Source organism: Microtus pennsylvanicus, chromosome 11, assembly GCF_037038515.1.
Source record: "Microtus pennsylvanicus isolate mMicPen1 chromosome 11, mMicPen1.hap1, whole genome shotgun sequence".
In the NCBI taxonomy this organism is placed as follows: domain Eukaryota; kingdom Metazoa; phylum Chordata; class Mammalia; order Rodentia; family Cricetidae; genus Microtus; species Microtus pennsylvanicus.
In genome coordinates, this window is record NC_134589.1 from 23,711,307 (window position 1) to 23,729,261 (window position 17,955).

The 17,955-nt window shown below is 44.7% G+C and overlaps 1 protein-coding gene across 2 annotated transcripts in view; it reads left to right on the top strand.

Annotated features, from left to right (window-relative positions):
* Window positions 1-17,955, top strand: part of Ikzf3 (IKAROS family zinc finger 3) — a 91,975-nt gene that overhangs the window by 26,222 nt on the left and 47,798 nt on the right. For both annotated transcript variants that reach the window (XM_075990832.1, XM_075990831.1), the window contains exons 2-3: window positions 4,446-4,499; window positions 6,348-6,449. In XM_075990832.1, the coding sequence (XP_075846947.1) occupies window positions 4,446-4,499; window positions 6,348-6,449 (156 nt within the window). The remainder of the gene's footprint in view (window positions 1-4,445; window positions 4,500-6,347; window positions 6,450-17,955) is intronic.

Genomic DNA, 17,955 nt, shown 5'->3' on the forward strand with positions numbered 1-17,955 from the left:
GCTCAGTGGTTAAGAGCACCGACTGCTCTTCCAGAGGTCCTAGTTCAATTCCCAGCAACCACATGGCAGCGCTCAACTGTCTGTAACTCCAGTTCCAGTTCCAGGGGATCCAACACTTTCACACATGCAGACGAGACACCAGTGCACACAAAAATATATTTTAAAAATAAATAATTTAAAAGAATAAAAAGGTTGGAAAGGAAGATAAAAATGCTTTCATTTTGCTGATGGCGATTAGTTATGAAAATCCTTGTGAATACGCTGAACTACTAAAGCTAAGTTACTGCAGTAAACTCTCAGGAAAGGGTCATTACAAAATCTGAAAACAGTTTAAGATTCTTTTAGGTTTTACAGTTTACGTGTGTGTGTGTGTGTGTGTGTGTGTGTGTGTGTCACAGCCTACGTATGGAGGTCAGAAGAAAAAAATTCAGAAGCAGATTCTCTCCATTCACCATGTGGACTTCAGGAATCGGCCTCAGGATTGACAGCACACCTCCTGAGCTGCCTTGTCAACCCCTCACTACATCACTAAAAATAAATATGTAAGAAATACATACAGAGAGAGCACAAACGACTTGACAAGATACTTTACACAGGAAAAATATGTCTCAAATAGATACGTGAAAAGAAAGACTATTATGGACTTTTTAGGGAAATATAATTTCAAATCAAAATGAAATGCTAATACACAGCTCTCAAGACAGCTCTCTTTTAAAGTTCTGATGTTGGGGCTGGAAAGATGGCTCAGCAGTTAGAGCAGCTGCCGCTCTCGTGGAGGAAGAAACCAGTTTCAATTCTCAGTAGTCACATCCGTTCCAGGGGATCTGATGCCCTTTTCTGATGGATCCTGGCACCAAGCATGTTCGTAGAGCACGTACGCACATAAAATGAATAAACCTAATGAAAAAAAAATCCTGATGATATGCGCAATGTGGTGCTGCAAGTTTATAATCCAATACCGGGGAGACTGAGGCAGGAGACTCGAGTCTGAAACCAGCGTGGACTCCATGGTGAGACCCTCTCTCAAAGAGCCAAGCCAACCAGAATCCCAACCATGTCAAATGTGGACGAGGATGTAGGGCAACAGGAAGAACGTGTGTTTTGCTGGTGGCACAGCCACTTTTGAACAAGTTCTGGCAGTTTCTATGAAATCCTAACATATACCTACTCTGTGAACCAGTAATTCAACACCGGGATATTTACTCAAGAGCTATGAAAGCAGATGGCCACTGAGAGGCTTTTTACAAGGATCGTCATTCCACGGTCTACCCATGAGAAAAACAAACACATCACTGCTGAGGGACAGTCTCTAAAATACCTGCCCGCCTCTCAAAACCATCAAGGTCACCCAAACAGGGAAAGCCTGAGACACTAACCAACTGAGAAGTGCCTAAGGGGACACGGTGACAAAATTAATCCAGGCATTGGATGGAAACGAGGGAAATCTGAATACTTAAATACAACGAATAGCTATCTGTACGTGAGCTATAACAGATGTCCCACACTAGCGAGAAGATGCTAATTAATAGAGGGCGCTCAGTATGGAGTGTGTGGGGGGCCTTCTGTACTCACCTTCACAATTTTCCTATAAATTTAAAACTATCTTAAAATTTAAGTTTATTATTTAAAATGTTTAAAAATCTATTTCATATTATCGGTGTATGCGTGTTTTGGCTGCATGTATGCATTTACACCACGCATGTGCCTGTTGCCCTCAGAGTTCTGAAGAGGGCATCAGAGTCCCTGGACCTGGAGTTGCAGGCAGTTGTCAGCTGCCATGTGGGTGCTGGGATCTGAACCCAGGTCTGCAAGAGCAGTGGATGCTCTTAACTGCTGAGCGATCGCTCCAACCTCAAGTGTACTCTTTACAAAAAAATAGCACAGTAGTTTTGTTTAAAATCATCGAAAGTAGAAACATCTGGGTACAGTGGTATACACCTTCAATCCCAGGAGTTAGAAGCAGATGGCTTTCTGTGAGTTCAAGTTTAGCCTGTTCTATGTAGTAAGTTCTAAGCCAGCCAGGGCTATATAGTAAGGTTCAAACACACAACAACAAAACTAGAAACAGTTTAAATGTTTCTCAAGAGAAGAGTAGATGAATGGTGGGCTCATATATACACCTAATTTAAAAATAAACTATTGAGAAGCACAATTGAATGCATGGATTCTAAACGTTATGTTAAAAGAAGCCTAGGAAAAAAGAATTTGTGTCATATGTCTATAAGATTTCATTTTCACAAAGTTCTAGAATAAGCTAAACCAGCTACAATGGAAACATGTCTGGAGTGTGTGAGTGAGGACCGACTGGGAAGAGGCTCCTGGGAAAACCCTTCTGGGATGGTGGGGGACACTTCTGGGGTGGTGGAAACCCTTCTGGGGTGGTGGTAACTTCTGGGATTGTGGAAACCCTCCTGGGATGATGTAAAACAAGTTTCCTTCTTTTTATTCCTCTCTTGTTACTCCCCTTCCCTTCCCTTTCCTCTTCTCCCTTGATCCCCTTCACTTCCCAACACTTCCCCATGGAGTCTCATGGTGTAGTCCAGGCTGGTCTCAAACCCACAGATCTCAGGTTCCTGGGAATTATAGACATGAGCACCTACACCTGGGTATTGATAGGAATTTGCATGGCACAGACATATGTGCTTTTGAGAAGTCATTAAATGGTGCACTTAAAATATAGGCAATTCCCTGCATATAAATTTACCTTAAAATCTTAGAAAAATATAGAATTTTAGTATTGTTTATGATGTAGGGATGAAATATACTGATGCCTCTAACTTTTTTGGAAATTTATCTGAATTAATGAATGAATAGAGCAAGGATGGGGGAGTAGTGTGTGGTGAAATAAAAACAGCATGTAGTTGTAACGAGTCTTTCTCGTCCCTCTATCTCCCAAATAATGTTGTGGAGACTTCTTATTAATTATGAAAGCTCAGTCTTAGCTTAGGCTAGCTTCTAACTAGCTCTTATAAGTTAAATCAACCCATTTCTATTAATCTGTGTGCTGAGACATGGCTCGTGGCTTTTACTTTTCTTCCCGTATGTCCTGTTTCCTCTCCATCTCCTCTGGCATCTCTCCCCACACCTTGATTCATCTCTTCCTCTCTCTCTACCTGGATGTCCTGCCAAACTTCTTCCTGCCTAGCTATTGGCCATTCATGTCCTTATTAAACCAAGCAGAAACTGCCTTGGCAAAGACACACTTTCAGTGTAAAAAAAGATTCTTCCTAAAGATCTAGTATCACAAAACTGTAGGATGCAGTTGAAGATTAACGAGAACTCATTGCAGTCTTTGTCTTCCTTCCCTTCCTCCTCCTTTTCCTCCCCATTTCCCTGCTTTTCTTTTATAAATGTTTAATTTTTAATCATGTATTTGTGTGTGAGTATATATGCGTGAGCTCTGATACCCTCAGAGGCCAGAAGAGGGTGTTGAATCCCCTGGAGTTGTGAGCCCCCTGATGTGGGTCCTGGGAACTGAACTCAGGTCCTCTACAAGAGCAGGGTGTGCCCTTAACCACTGAGCCATCTTTCTGGCTCCATTGTTAGTTCTGTAGCCCTTTCCAAATGAGAGCTCCCTATGTAGGCCATATTTGGCTGGAACTCACAGCAATCCACTGCATCAGCCTCTTAAGTGCCAAGGTTACAGCTGTGCCCACTCCACCCTGGCTCATTTTCTATTTGAAAATGTTCTGAAGAAAATCTTTGGAGAAACTTGGCCATGAGGGCATCAAGTTTATTCTAGATTCTGAGGCAAGAACATATTGAGTTTGGGGCAAGTCTGAGCAACATAGCAAGAGACTTGCTCCCTCCCTCCCTCTCTTTCTCCTTCCTGTCTCCTTCAGAGAGGTCACACACTTTGCATAGATTTTAGTTTTGATCTTTGGGGGTTTGGTTGACCTTTTTCAACTGGCTGGTTTTGATAAAAACAAATAGTGAAGAGTATAGCTTGGATCTGAAGAACATTGCTTCGTTCTACAGTAGTGATCACTAAAATTATGAAAAAGAAGAAAGGCTATCTAAAATTCTTTCTGAAACCACCCACTTTTAAATTGTATTTAACTTTTTGAGTAGAGTCTCACTGTGTGCCTGTGACTGGTCTGAAATTCGCTCTGTAGACCAGGATGACCTCAAACTCATCAGGATCCACTTGCCTTTGCCTCCTGAGTGCCCTCATGCCCCGCATGACCCTCTGGTCCTCAGTCTTTTTAGTGGAAGTGGGTTCCTCATCCTCAAAGTGACCCTGCTGCATGGATAATTCCTTCCATTTTCCTTCCAGCACCGTTAGGGGGAGCAGGGAGGAAATGGAGCTCTGCCCTGAGAGGAATCCTGCTGTTAAGCTTGACAGCCCTGTCCTCATCACTTTCAGAACTCAGATCCTGTCGAAACACCCATGTCGCTAACACCCATGCCCCATGTCGCTAACACCTATAACCCTTTCCTTTCAGATATACAAGCAAATGCGGAGCTGAAAGGTGCCGAGGAGCAGCCTCTACCCACAGGTAATGCCAGGTCTTTGCTGGAGACGCACGCTTTTAACCAAAAGCACCAAAGAAAGAGGGGCGCCCTTATTCTGGTTACAGTAAAAATGCTGTGGGAGATAAAAACAGTTCCTTATGCTGATAAAATGCCCCTCCGCTAATGTCGTGAAAATGATGGGAGGGGAGACAGCCAGAGAGAGAGCTCACAAGGGCCTGGGTTTGGGCCCCCAACACTGTAAGAAAACCAGGTGCGGCAGCATGGACCTGTAACCTCAGTGCTGAGGGACATCCCAGAGAGCTCTAGGTTCAATGAGAGACCTTGTTTCAAAAAGTAAAGTGGAGACAATAAAGGAAGACACCTGAATTGACCTCTGCTCTCCATACACTTAGGCACACATGCACACGCACGCACACACACGCGCACACAGACACACGCACGCACACACATGTACACACATACACACACGCACACACGTGCACACATACACACACGCACACACACGTGCACACAGACACGCACACACACATACACACACGCACACACACGTGCACACACCCACGCACACCCACGTGCACACATACACACGCACGCACACACACGTGCACACAGACACACACGCACACACGTGCACACATACACACGCACGCACACACACGTGCACACATACACACGCACGCACACACGCGTGCACACATACACACGCATGCACACACATGCGCACACATACACACTCACACACACACACCCCACACACGCACTTTGGCACTCGAGTCAAACTACATTCCAACTAATGTTGATCATTGGACTTTTGCTTACTTGATTGATTTTTTTTTTAAACTAAGTGATTTGGGTAAAGACAATAGCCAATAGCTTGAATTTGAATGGTTTAAACTTTACTTTAGATCAGTGGTCAGCAACCATTTCTGGGAAAGGACCAGAAATTCATCATATAATCTCTTTCCTATATCCTTTGTTGTTGTTGTTGTTAATAATCGTTGAAAATGTTGGAAACATCCTTACCCCTGGACCTGAACAGAGCAGGTATGACCAGGCCATAGTTTGCTGATTCTAGTTTAGTCAGGAGGATCTTGATTGAATCCAGGCCAGCACAGACTTCTGTTGTTTTGTTTTCGAGACAGGATTTCTTTGTGAAACAGTCCTGGCTGTACTGGAATTCACTTTGTAGACCAGGGTGGCCTCAAACTCACAGAGATCCACCTGCCTCTGCCTCCCAAGTATTGGGATTAAATGCGTGCGCCACCACTGCCCAGCTCAGCATAGACTTTTAAAGCTAGCCTGGGCTATATAGGAAGATCCAGTTTTATAGCACTAAGAAATGAAATGAAGGAAGGAACTTGGGTTCCTTTATGTTTGCATGGAATCACACGACATAAACAGGAAGAGAAAGCAGATTTGGCATACAGAAATTTCTAGGTTCCCTTTCAGGAATGTGTTTCTCTCAAGCTGGGTTGCATCAATATTTCAGGCTCAGTATCTCTTAATACTACACATTAATACTTATTGGCCCCAGACAGCAATAGTATCCTATTGAACACTGTGAGATACACTAATGAAGAAAGAATTGCTGTCTAGATGGAACATGAGTTCGATATAGTGCAATATTCACAAGAATTGTAGACGGCAGAAGGATACATGAATCTCATTCTACACCTTGAGAGTTTCCCTATCTTCTACTCCGCTGGGGTGAGCGAGGTGAGTCCCTCTTACCAGTACTGGACGCTGAGCCTGAGCCTTAGTCCAGGGGAATGCTGGCTATCACTGAGGATGACCTTGACGTCGAACTCAGGGCATAGTTATACAGATCTTTCCGGGTGGATGTCATCCTTATAACTCCCTTTGTCTTTCAGAAAGCCCCGAAACCTTGAGTGACTACGGTTTAAGCAAACCTCATGAAGTAGAAAACATGCACAGTACCGAAGCGCCAACCCATGAAGACGAAGATGCAGGAGGTAAACCGTGCGCTGCCGCTAAAACTCCGTGGTTACGGATTAGCTACGGTTGAGTGTGAAGAAGAAATCGCCTCGCCAGTGGAAACGTGTGTCTGTGGGCTTAGTGAAAATCAACTCAGGGCGTTCATTCAATGTATATTTGCATTTAATAGCTTTTTGCAGGGTGAAATCAGTACTGGGGTGGAGGAGATGACTCAGCAGCTCATCTAGGTAACCCTACTCTCCAGAGAGTCCTTGTCGGTTCCCCCAGCCCACGTCGGGGGTGAGGGGGTGCTCACTACACCAGTGACTCCTGGTGACCTTCTCGTCTCCATGGGTACTTGCACACACATGACGTATACACATACAGTCACACACACACATTACACCAATATTTTGAAATTTTAAGATACTCGTTCATTGTTCACTTTATATTAAGACTATGTATTTGCCAGGTTTGGTGGAACATGTCTATGATCGCGGCTCTTATGTAGCCGAGGCAGGAGGATCATGAATTTAGGGCCATTCTGGGCTACATAACCAAAGCAAAATAATGAGACCCTGTCTCAAACAACCCCAAATGAAACATGTTCATTTTTATCATTTTCCGTTCTAAAAATAGCCATATGTGATAGAGTACACCTGTAATCCCAGCACTCAGGAGGCAGAGGCAGGTGGATCTCTGTGAGTTCGAGGCCAGCCTGGTCTACAATGTGAGTTCCAGGACATCCAAAGATACACAGAGAAACCCTGTCTCAAAACAAAACAAAAAGCTCCCACGTTCATAGTTTGGAGTATTCCCCAACAGCCAGTTCTCAAAAGATAATTGAGTAGCCAACAATTCAATTCTTTTTAAAGATTTTATTTATTATTATTATTGGGGGTAGAGGTCAAAAGACAACTTGGAGGAGCAGGTTCTCTCACTGTCCAATCAGGATGTCAGGATTAGTTTCAGTCACCTTTATTTTTTGAGGCAGCTTGCTGGTTCTTCCTACCTTCCTTCCTTCCTTCCTTCCTTCCTTTTTTCCTTTCTTTTTCCTCTTTGAGACAGGGTTTCCCTGTGTAGCCCTGCTTGTCCTGGAACTCGCTCTATAGAACAGGCTGGCCTCAAACTCACAGAGATTTGCCTGCCTCCGCCTCCTGAGTGCTGAGATTAAAGACCGGTTTATTTAATAGTCATTAAAAACTTTAATGACTAAGAAAATTTTAGTAGTCATTAAAAACTGTCTACCCTGCTGAGATGAATCATTTGACCCTGCCTTCTGTTTTTCTTCATTTCCTTGTTAATTACGGTAGCATTTTTGTTAGCACCTGTGAGACCCATGAGGGAAAGCAGAAGCAGCAAATTCAGTTGAGCTTCTTGGACAGCTGCTAAGTTTCCCAGCAGTGAAGATGCACAGTGTCCCCACAGAAGCGTTCCCTGTAGCAGATGTGTTTCCTTAGCCTCTGTCCGTCCGTTTGATACCCAGTCATTACAGGGCCGATTATAATGCCTGTATTTTTGTATTTCCTGCATTCTTGATGCTCTGGTATTAGGGCTTCTACAAACCTGAGGAAGACTGCCCTTCTTAGGGATAGGCGACTCTCCAGGATTATAGTGATCTTGACTGGAAGGTATATCAGCTGTTTGATCTGGAACATTCCCCCTGGCATTTAATAGGAGAGTTACGTAGACCACTTCAAGTTAACTAGGCCCATTGGAGGCTCTTATCCAATGTTTCATGCTGGTAGTTCCCTTGAGAATAAACCGTGATTTTTCCACAGTGAGCTGTGGGTCCTGCATCAGTCCACACGTGTCTGACCACCGTGCAGCTTCCGGAAAGTGAGATTCAGTACTAAAGGGTTTTGTTCAGGGCAGAGTGTATTTATCCCATGAAAGGTCCTGGGTTCGATCCCCAGTCCTAGAAAGAAAAAGGAAAAAGGAGAGTCAAAATGCTACCCCTAAATTAGCCTGAAATCCGTTCTAGTAGGGGTTCTTGTAGAAACTGATGACACTGACTTACAAAATAAGGTCACTCGCTCCACACTCTACCCCGGTTTCTGTTCTTGGTCTTGTTCCCCCACACCCGAACCATCTTCTTGATATTCCCAGTGTACATGCGTGTTTGTGTGTGTGTGGGAATATTGTGTGTAGAAGCACACAGGTGAATGGATGCTGGGGTGGATATCGAGGGCTGTTATTGATTGCTCGCCACCTTACATATGCAGGCAGGTTCTCCCACTGAACTCAGAGTTTGCTAATTTGCTACTCTGGGTTGTCAGTTTGCTGGAGAGGTCCCCTGTCTCTGTCTGCTGATGTGGGGATTACAGCTGCACCGCCACACCTGCCAGGCATTTACATGAACGCTGGGGATTTGAACTTGGGATCCTATGCTTGTGCCGCAGATGCTCTGGTCACTGATCCCTCTCCCCAGCCCAGACATCATAGGTTGTACTTTGTACCCATGAATTTTTTTTTTCTAAAAATGTAAGGACAGCTTGGAATCTAATATCCATAGCTCAGGCCAGATGCAATCTGAGCTTGGTCTGGCTTCAAGACCTGGCCCAGTATATTCTTCTGCCTACAATTTAACTATGAGAGTAGCAGCCAAAGGGTTATAACATCTTACTTCTTGTCTTTCTAGTTCACACTTTCTTGGGCATCTTGTGAATTGGCTCCTTGAGAGTTGGGCCCATTGGCAAATTTACCTTTAGAAGCTCACCAGGACACCACCACTGTGGCCCCACAGCACAGTAATAAAAAAGGCCATTTAGGAACCAAAGTTCCCATATTCACTGCTCCCTTTCATTTTTTTCTCCTCCCAAGTCATGTGCTTCTGTGAGTTTCCGAGGTATCAGACAAGACAGCAGTTTAGTTGTTGGATATCATCTATCAGTTCTGGGGTTAATCCCCAGAGCTCGGACAGACACCAAGGTTAAGTTGAAGCTTCTGTCTTGTAAGGCTACCTCCACTTCAGACATCAGCCCAGATACGGAGACCTGTACAGCCTGGACAAATGCAGACATCACCCCACTGTTAACGGTTTATTATAAATTATTTGACTCAGAAGCAGTCAAATGGAAGAGAGCACAGGACAGGCATAGGAGGAAGCAGATAGGGCTTTCTCCAGGCGTGGGTCCAGCCCAGTGCCTCCCAGTGATCCCCAGCTTGGAAGCTCTCCTTCCCAGCCCTCAAGATCTCAAGCTCACTGCCCAAGATTTTATTAGGATCTTCAGTTCTTCATAGACTTTCCCAGAGATCAGTAGAAGAGGCTGGACGTTCTCTCTGGTTTCTCTGCAGTATGAGGTACCTTGGGGTCCCAACCTAAGTCACCTCATTAGCATAAACACATGAATATTGCAAAGATTTTGTTGTGAACCGCAACATACAGTTATCACTAAGAAAACACAAGAGTTTGGGGAGTTGTGTGCCTAGAAGAAAGAACAGGAACAGGGACCAGATACAGCTTTGCCCAGCACTACAGTCTGTAAGGTTCGTGGGAGTAGAAAGCAAGATGAAAAAAAAAATTCAAAACGAAAGGAAAAAGACAAAAAAGCAAGAAAAAAATCTGTATCCCACTATTCAAACGTGGAATATTCACCTTTGAGCTCTGTGTGTGTGCACTGGGTTTTAGCGCTGTATGCTTGTTTCAAAGGCTCCTGTATCCTAGTGAGGATTATGATGACGAATCTCATCCACTGCTGTGTATAAACGTCGCTCAGCTCTCACTTAAAATATCTTTTCAGAGGTTTCCCTGACAACATTCTAACACAGTACTGCGTTTTGTTCTGTGATGATAACTGCCATAGATAACTCTCGGGTCTGATTTGTTTGTTGTCTTCCCCCTTCCACTTTTTACTGGCTGGCACTGGGGATATCTTTTTCCCTACTGGATACCTCGCCCATAGCAGATGTGCACTCAACGTTTGTTGTATGACTAAATGAAAGTCCTGGGTTAATTCTGCCTGCGTGCGTCTACATATCTCTCTGAAGAAGAGCATGTTCTTCTCGGATATTTTTTTCTTTTGCCTGATTGTTCAAGACCAAGAAATGGAGTTCCTGCCCTAATGGCTCTGAGATTCAAATCACAGCGTTAGCTCGGATTCCTGATCTGCAGAGCTATACATTAATGTGTGCCAGTTTTAACCACAGAGTCAGAAAACGCTGCTGTGCAGGATGTGGTCGTCAATGCGGAGGAAAGGTGCATATTGTCTCTGATTCGGCAGCTTCTCGATGGTGACATCCATCGGGTCACGTTCAGGATGAGATAAAGCAGTGGCAACTGTGCCCACATTTCTAGGTTGGGCTTCTGAGTTCTAGTAATCACTGTACCAAGTTTGTGTTTGGGATAGCAGCAACCTCGACAGCAGCTAGCTGGGGAAACTGACAATCATGTTAGAATTTCCTCTGGGTTCACACTCCAACATAACCACGAAAACAGATAATAACCATGTAACAATAAGAATTTTTTTTGGATTTTTTTCAAGACAGGGTTTCTCTGTAGCTTTTTTGGTTCCTGTCCTGGAACTAGCTCTTGTAGACCAGGCTGGCCTCGAACTCACAGAGATCCGCCTGCCTCTGCCTCCCGAGTGCTGGGATTAAAGGCGTGCGCCACCACCTCCTGGCTTAACAATAAGAATTTAAACCATGATAACACATGCCTGTAATCCCAGTACTCGTACAGCAGAGGCAAATGGATCTTTGTGACTTTGAAGTTAACGTGGGATAATAGAAAGTTCCCGGCCAGCCTGGGCTACATAGAGAGTTCCAAGCCAGCCTGGGATAATAAAGAGTTCCAGGACAACCTAGGCTACATAGAAAGTTCCAGGACAGTCTGGGATATAGAGAGACTTTGTCTCAAATCATAAAAAACAAAATAACCCACCCAAATGTAAACACTCAACTTTCCCAGCTGGTGGCATCTGGAAATGCCATGCGGTTCTTGGTAGAGACTCTAAGATATTCTCAGTTAGTCTAAATTACTGGAATAGGGAAGAAACTGGGTAGCCCTTCTTAAAACTTTCTTAGAAAGAAGCTAATAGGATAGCATCAGTGCTGAAAGATTATTCCATTTGTTCATGATTAACTTTCAGACTGACTAAGAGACCATTAATGCCAAGACTGTGAGTAATTTGTCTTTGAGAAAAGGTGGTTACCAGGGCACACTGCTTTAAAAAAGAAGATAATCAGTATGTTCAAATTATACGTGCCAAATTATAAGAATTATTAAATTTAAAGGGAACGTTACTTGGGAATGGTGGCACAGGCTTGTAACCCCAGAATTTAAGAGGTGCGGGCAGGAGGATCAAGGGCTAGCCTGCGCTGCATGATCCTTTATCGCAAATTCATTTTCTTCACCATCAACAATAGCAACAAAAACGGCGCATAACAAGACAATGCTGAAGCTAGACCAGGACTACATTTATAAATTCTAATTAGGGAAAAGTAGATATAATGTCATAACTGCTACAGAAAACATGCTTTAGAGAACCTGATTATTTCAATATAATGGAAGCATTCTTTTTTGATTATTTTGTTTAGTTTTATTTTGATTTGTTTTTCAAGGCAGTGTTTCTCTGTGTAACAAGCCTAGCTGTCCCAGACTTGATTTGTAAAACAGGCTGGCCTGGAACTCACAGAGATCCACCTGCCTCTGCCTCCTGAGTGCTGGGATTAAAGGTGTGCGCCACCACTGCCTGACATGGGGACATTCTTTTAAATGTTCTTTGAAAGATGGGAGAAGAGACAACCTATCTGGAGTGTGTTAAAGTCAGACTGATTTTAATTGTGTCTAATTACCGCCATGTCCAGCAACTCACGTCCCTCTGAGATAGTATAATCCAACTGGACTGAAATACACAAAGAATGAGAAGGTTCAGAGTCATTTTTGTGGTGTGGTCATTGGTATCTAAGAATAATTGTTATTTTTCTGTTCCTGGTTTCTAATTGCAACTGCCATCAGACTCTTCTTGACCAGAAAAATAGTCCTGTCCAGCATCCCATGACTATATCTTAGCCAGATAAGATATATTCTCAAAACAAAACAAAAGGCTTTGGTATCCTCCTTTTAGATCTGAAATGCCAGCAAGATCTGGTGATGAAACAGGGTCATGGTGGATGCTCTTAGTTAAGATGAGGTTATACTGGGTTAGTGTGGCTCTAACTCCAAAGGTTGGCGAGGTCAAGGTTATAGGGAAGGAGTGTGACCCTAACTCCAATGGCTGGAGTCTCTGTAAGAGGAGGGGAAGTAACAGAGAAGAAAGTCACGTGATGGAAGGTAGAGACTGGAGTTGTATTGCTACAAGCAAGGATTGCCAAGGATTGCTGGATCCTTCTGACAGCTTCGGGCCCGTGAAGGAGTACCTCTCTGCTGTAATTTGGTATGAAAACCTTGGGGAGAGGACTCAAAGCATAGCTGTGCGAGCAAGGAAAAGCTGATGTGGCAGAGGCTGCCACCACTGTCACGGTTTGCATGGGCAGCTAAATGACTAGTGTTCGTACAAAGGATCTTAGTAGTCAGTTTTCCATCGCTGCAACAAAAAACCCTGAGACAAACAACTTAAAATTAGCCGGGCAGTGGTGGCACACCCCTTAAACCCAGCACTCAGGAGGCAGAGGCAGGCAGATCTCTGTGAGTTCCAGGCCAGCCTGGTCTACAGAGTGAGTTCCGAGACAGTCACTACAAGTGTTTTTGGTGTATATTGTGGCTCCCAGTTAAGTGTTGTTATGGGATTCTCTGTTTCTTGTGCCTTCTCTCAGGCTCTTTTCTTCCGTTTGTTTGCTTTGTCCTACTCCAATGTGCTCATTTCTGTTCATCTTATATTGTCTTATTATCCCTTAAAGGCCTGGTTGTGTCCTAATGAAAGACAGGAAAGGGGTGGATCTGGATGAGAAGGGGATGTGGGAGGAACTGGGAGGAGCAGGGGGAAGGAAACCGTAATCAGAACGTATTATGTGTGATATTATGGGTGATTTTTTTTTTTTTGATTTTTGAGACGGGGTTTCTCTGTAGCTTTTGGTGCCTGTCCTGGAACTAGCTCTTGTAGACCAGGCTGGCCTCAAACTCACAGAGATCTTCCTGCCTCTGCCTCCACTGCCCAGCTATGTATGATGTTTTTTTAAAAAAATCTATTTTCAATGAAAGGAGGAAGAAGATAAAAGAAAAGAAAATGAGAAATACAAAGAGGAAATGTAGCCTATAATCCCACCACTTAGGAGGCAGAAGTGGGAGGATCGAGACTTCAAGACCGGTCTTAACAATGAAATAAGTTACATAAGACCTTGTCTCAAAAAAAAAAAGAAAAAGAAAAAGAAAAGAAAAGAAAAAAACCCAAACAAATCAAAACCTGAACAATAAGTGGAAGTGGGAAGGTCAATTTGGGCTTGCAAGTTCTATGGTCTCCATAGGAAAACAATCATGGTGGAGCCTGCAGTAGGACAAAGCTGCTCACTTTACGGTGGTCAAGGAGCAGAACGAGAGAGGGGAAGGGGCTGGGACCCTGATAAATCCTCCAAGGACTCCCCAGTGACCTACTTCCTCCCTCTAGGCCCTCTAAGGCTTCCACTGCCTTCCAGGAACGCTGACCGGTTAGCCACCTGGTTTTATAGCACAGGCCTTTAGGGGGGATATTTTGGATCCAAATCATAACAGTGACTAATAGGGACTGTAAAAATGAGTGGACCAGTAAGACAAGAAATGCAGGAATTTCCGAAGATGGAAAATGATTCTGTTGGTAAATGAACCTGGAATCACAACCTCCTAATATGCAGACTCCTGGCAGGTTCCTTCTGCTTCCTAAGAGGGAAATGGTGGAGACTCCAGTTGCAGATGAGGAAGCTCTGGCTTGGCCTTCCCACACTTAGTGCCCCATTCTGTCTGCAGGCTCTCCATCCCCTCAAGGTCTTATCTCTACCCCCTGGTACCCCTGGGCCTGCTCATGTCAAATGTGATCCTGTGCTAACCTCAGTTTTCTGAGACTTGTTGTTTGTGGGAGTCAGTTTTTCCTTTCAGTGCATGGAGCCCGGGGATTGAACTCAGGTCGTCAGGCTTGACAGCAAGCACCCTGGCCTGCTGGGCCATCTCTCTGGCCCTCAGTGTATTTATTTAGGTCTTACCTGGTTCCGAGAGAAAATTTGCATTTGACATTTTGTTGGAAGGCCTTAAATGGTCTCTTTGGTGGCACCTTGAGCAGAATAGTTTAAAATAAAGACGGAAACTTAGAAAGTTTGCTGGGGAAAAAAAATTCTTTTTTCCTTAGAGAACATAGTCCCATGCCTCAGTAGCTTTCCATAGCGTAGTTTCTGGTTTGCAGTGGGGAAGGATTGGAAAGGGGTGTCCCATTGTGGTTCAGGCCAGCCTGTACCTCACTATGTAACACAAGTTAGCTTTGTACTTGTGACAATCCTCCTGTCTCGGGCTCCCGAGTGCTCAGATTGCAGGGCTATGTCACGCACATCTGATATCCATGCCTGATCCTTTTTGATGTCTACAGTCATCTTGTGGTCATAAGAAACATAGACACAAGCTGCTCTGATGCCGCCAAGGGGAGAGAAAACAAGGCACCTTTGCGGCTCAATGGATGCTAATTCTGCTGCGTGGAGATGTGTGGGAGGGGCTACTGGAGCAGCTGGAGAGACCGAGTCAGCCTCTGCCTAGCTCCGTGGTCTAGCTCGGCGCACGCAAAGACCCGCTTCAAAAGGAAGTGCCACGTTTTATCAGAATATTACATCTCTGGCGCCCAGAGCAAGGCCTGCCGCTCATGGGATGCAGGAGTTATCTCTCAACATCAGCAGAGCGCCACTGCAGGAGTCCTTTTTCTGTGCGTGTTGTGATGGGCAGAGCGTCACAGCTCCCACTGTCGACCTGTGGCTGCGTCAGTGATAAGACCAAGACGTCTCTCCCCGAGTCTTCTTAACAGAAAAAAAAAAAGGTCCCTGGGTTTTCTTTCCTTTTTTAGCCACGAAGCACAGTGAGGTTAAAGGAATGTGTAGGCATTTAGTGTCTGTATGAGAACAGACAGTTGAAACGGTTACAAGAATAGGAGTCAGCCCACTCTTCCCAGTGGCTCATCGGAGAGGTGGCTGCCTCTTTTCACAGTGGTGTCCGAGGTGGCGGTGGTGCTGGCGTCTCTTCCCGGTAGGGCGAATGGGCACAAGGAACACCCACCATGGGAGCCTGTATCTCCCAGCAGCGGCTCCTGCCAAATGAATTCTGGGCTCAGATGAAGCTTGGCATTAGCTGGGGCAGCCGGGAGTGATGGCTCCCGGTGCAGCTGGATACCACACGAAGACACACTGCCGAGGGACAGAGGGAATCCCAGTGGTGTGCCTGAGCCAGCGTGTAAGTCAGTGGTGAAATTGTCAGGAATTTCGTGAGCTGGCATGCTTCACCGGAAGCACGAAACTGGCCGTGATGGAGTATTGATAGCACTAAAATGAACAAGATTTTCCCCGCCCGTGTTAACTATTAAGCATTCACCAGCTCACTGCAAGACTAGGGACTGAACGAACCCCTACCTGGCTCACGATGCCATTTGTGTGTGGGGGCGGGGGAAGGGGACAGTTAGCTATTTCTAATTGCTGTAAGGGAAAATGATGCAAGAGACGGACTATCTAGTAAACAGGATGCAGAACTTATAAAATATAGAGAACTTATAAAATGACTTCACACTATGGTGATGTTAATGAATGCAGTTGGTGTGGGTATGGACTGTCACAAAACGACAAAGCGAGAGCAGAGACGCTCATCCTGGACACAGTTGCCATGACATCAAACTTAAAAGTCTCTAAAGATAGCAACTGCTCCCTTATCCCATGGGATAAGGGCCAATGACCACCAGGTTGCAGCTCCATTTTGATTGTCCTGTGTCACAGCAAGGGCCAACTGCAGTTTATCATCCCCTAAAGAATCATCAGCGTCATCGTCTTCCTCCTCCTCCTCCCCCTCCCCCTCCCCCTCCTCCTCCTCCTCCTCCTCCTCCTCCTCTTTAAAAGCAAGGTCCCAGGCTGGCCTAGAACTCATTATGCTATCCATACTGGCCTCATACAGTGATCCTCCTGCCTCAGCCTCCCAAGTGCTGGAATTATAGGTACATGCCATGAGCTTATTTGTATCTTTAATAGCAAAGCTCTGGAAAGGTAGTACCTGTCCATGTTTGTTACTTTTGTGTTTTGTTTTGTTTGAGGCAGGGTTTCTCTCTGTAACAGTCCTGGAACTTGCCTGGTAGATGAGGCTGGCCTTGAACTCACTGAGATCCTCCTTTTTCTGCATCCCAAGTGCTGGGATTACAAGTATTGTGTCACCACTGCTCGGCTTTTTCCTAATTCTTTTTTTTTTTCTTCCCGAGACAAGGTTTCTCTGTAGCTTTGGAGCCTGTCCTGAGAACCAGCTCAGGACCAGATTGGACTCGAACTCACAGAGATCCGCCTGCCTCTGCCTCCCGAGTGACGGGATTAAAGGCATGCGCCACCACCGCCTGCATATTTGTTACTTTTGTTTCTGCCTTTCAGTCCATCACACATCTGTCTGTCCATCCACCCACCCATCCGTCTGTCTGTCCATCCACCAGTTCATTTACCCCTACATTGTCCACAAGAGCTCACTAGATATTTGTAGTTGGATCAAGTAAAGTGCACGTGAGGATGTCTTGGCCTATTTATTTATTTATATTTATTTATTTTGGCCTGTGACCCTTAGCCCTTAGCAGCTGAGTCTTTTCTCCATCCAACAATGTGATCTTTGTTGGCAGTGATCTTCAAACCTCACCCTGGTAAGGATGATTTTGCAAGAATTAATTTCTAGGCCGTCAACTTCAGTATTTATAACAAAGAAACAGTTGTGGTTTTGTTTAAGAGTAAACTACGCTGGGTGGTCGTGACACGTGCCTTTAATCCCAGCACTCAGGAGGCAGAGGCAGGCGGATCTCTGTGAGTTCGAGGCCAGCCTGGTCCACAGAGTGAGTTCCAGGATAGCCAGAACTATAAAGAGAAACCCTGCCTAGAAAAGTAAGCTATGATGAAAAAGTATGAATTTTAGTGCCCTCTTCATGTATAAGAAAGAAGCATAATGTTTCCAGGTTCTTTAGGACACCTGTGAAAAGGTTTGAGCGCCAAACTACTGTCTGTACAAAGCACAGTACAGGTTCCTTGCATTTAAGCCTGAGCTGATTTAAAAGTCTAGGGCAGAAGTTAATAGCCTTATAAGAAAAATCTCTTAGTAGCATGTTATGTTTTGTGTCGATAGGCATGCATACATTTTAAGAGGTCCAAAGCTCAGAAAAGATGAACAAGACCTAACCAAAGTATGTAAAGTCTTAGGGCTCATTTCTTAAAATGTTGTCTATCATGTGTGTGCCTAAGTATGTATATGTGCAGATGCCCACGGATGACAGAAGGGGGTGTCAGATCCCCTGGAACTAGGGCTACAGGTGATTGTGAGCCCTGATGTGGGTGCTGGGAGCTGAACCCCAGTCTTCTGGAAGAGTAGCTGGGTTGTTAATTACCAAGCCATCTCTCCTAGCGCTTCAGAGGTTTTTGTTTGTTTTAATG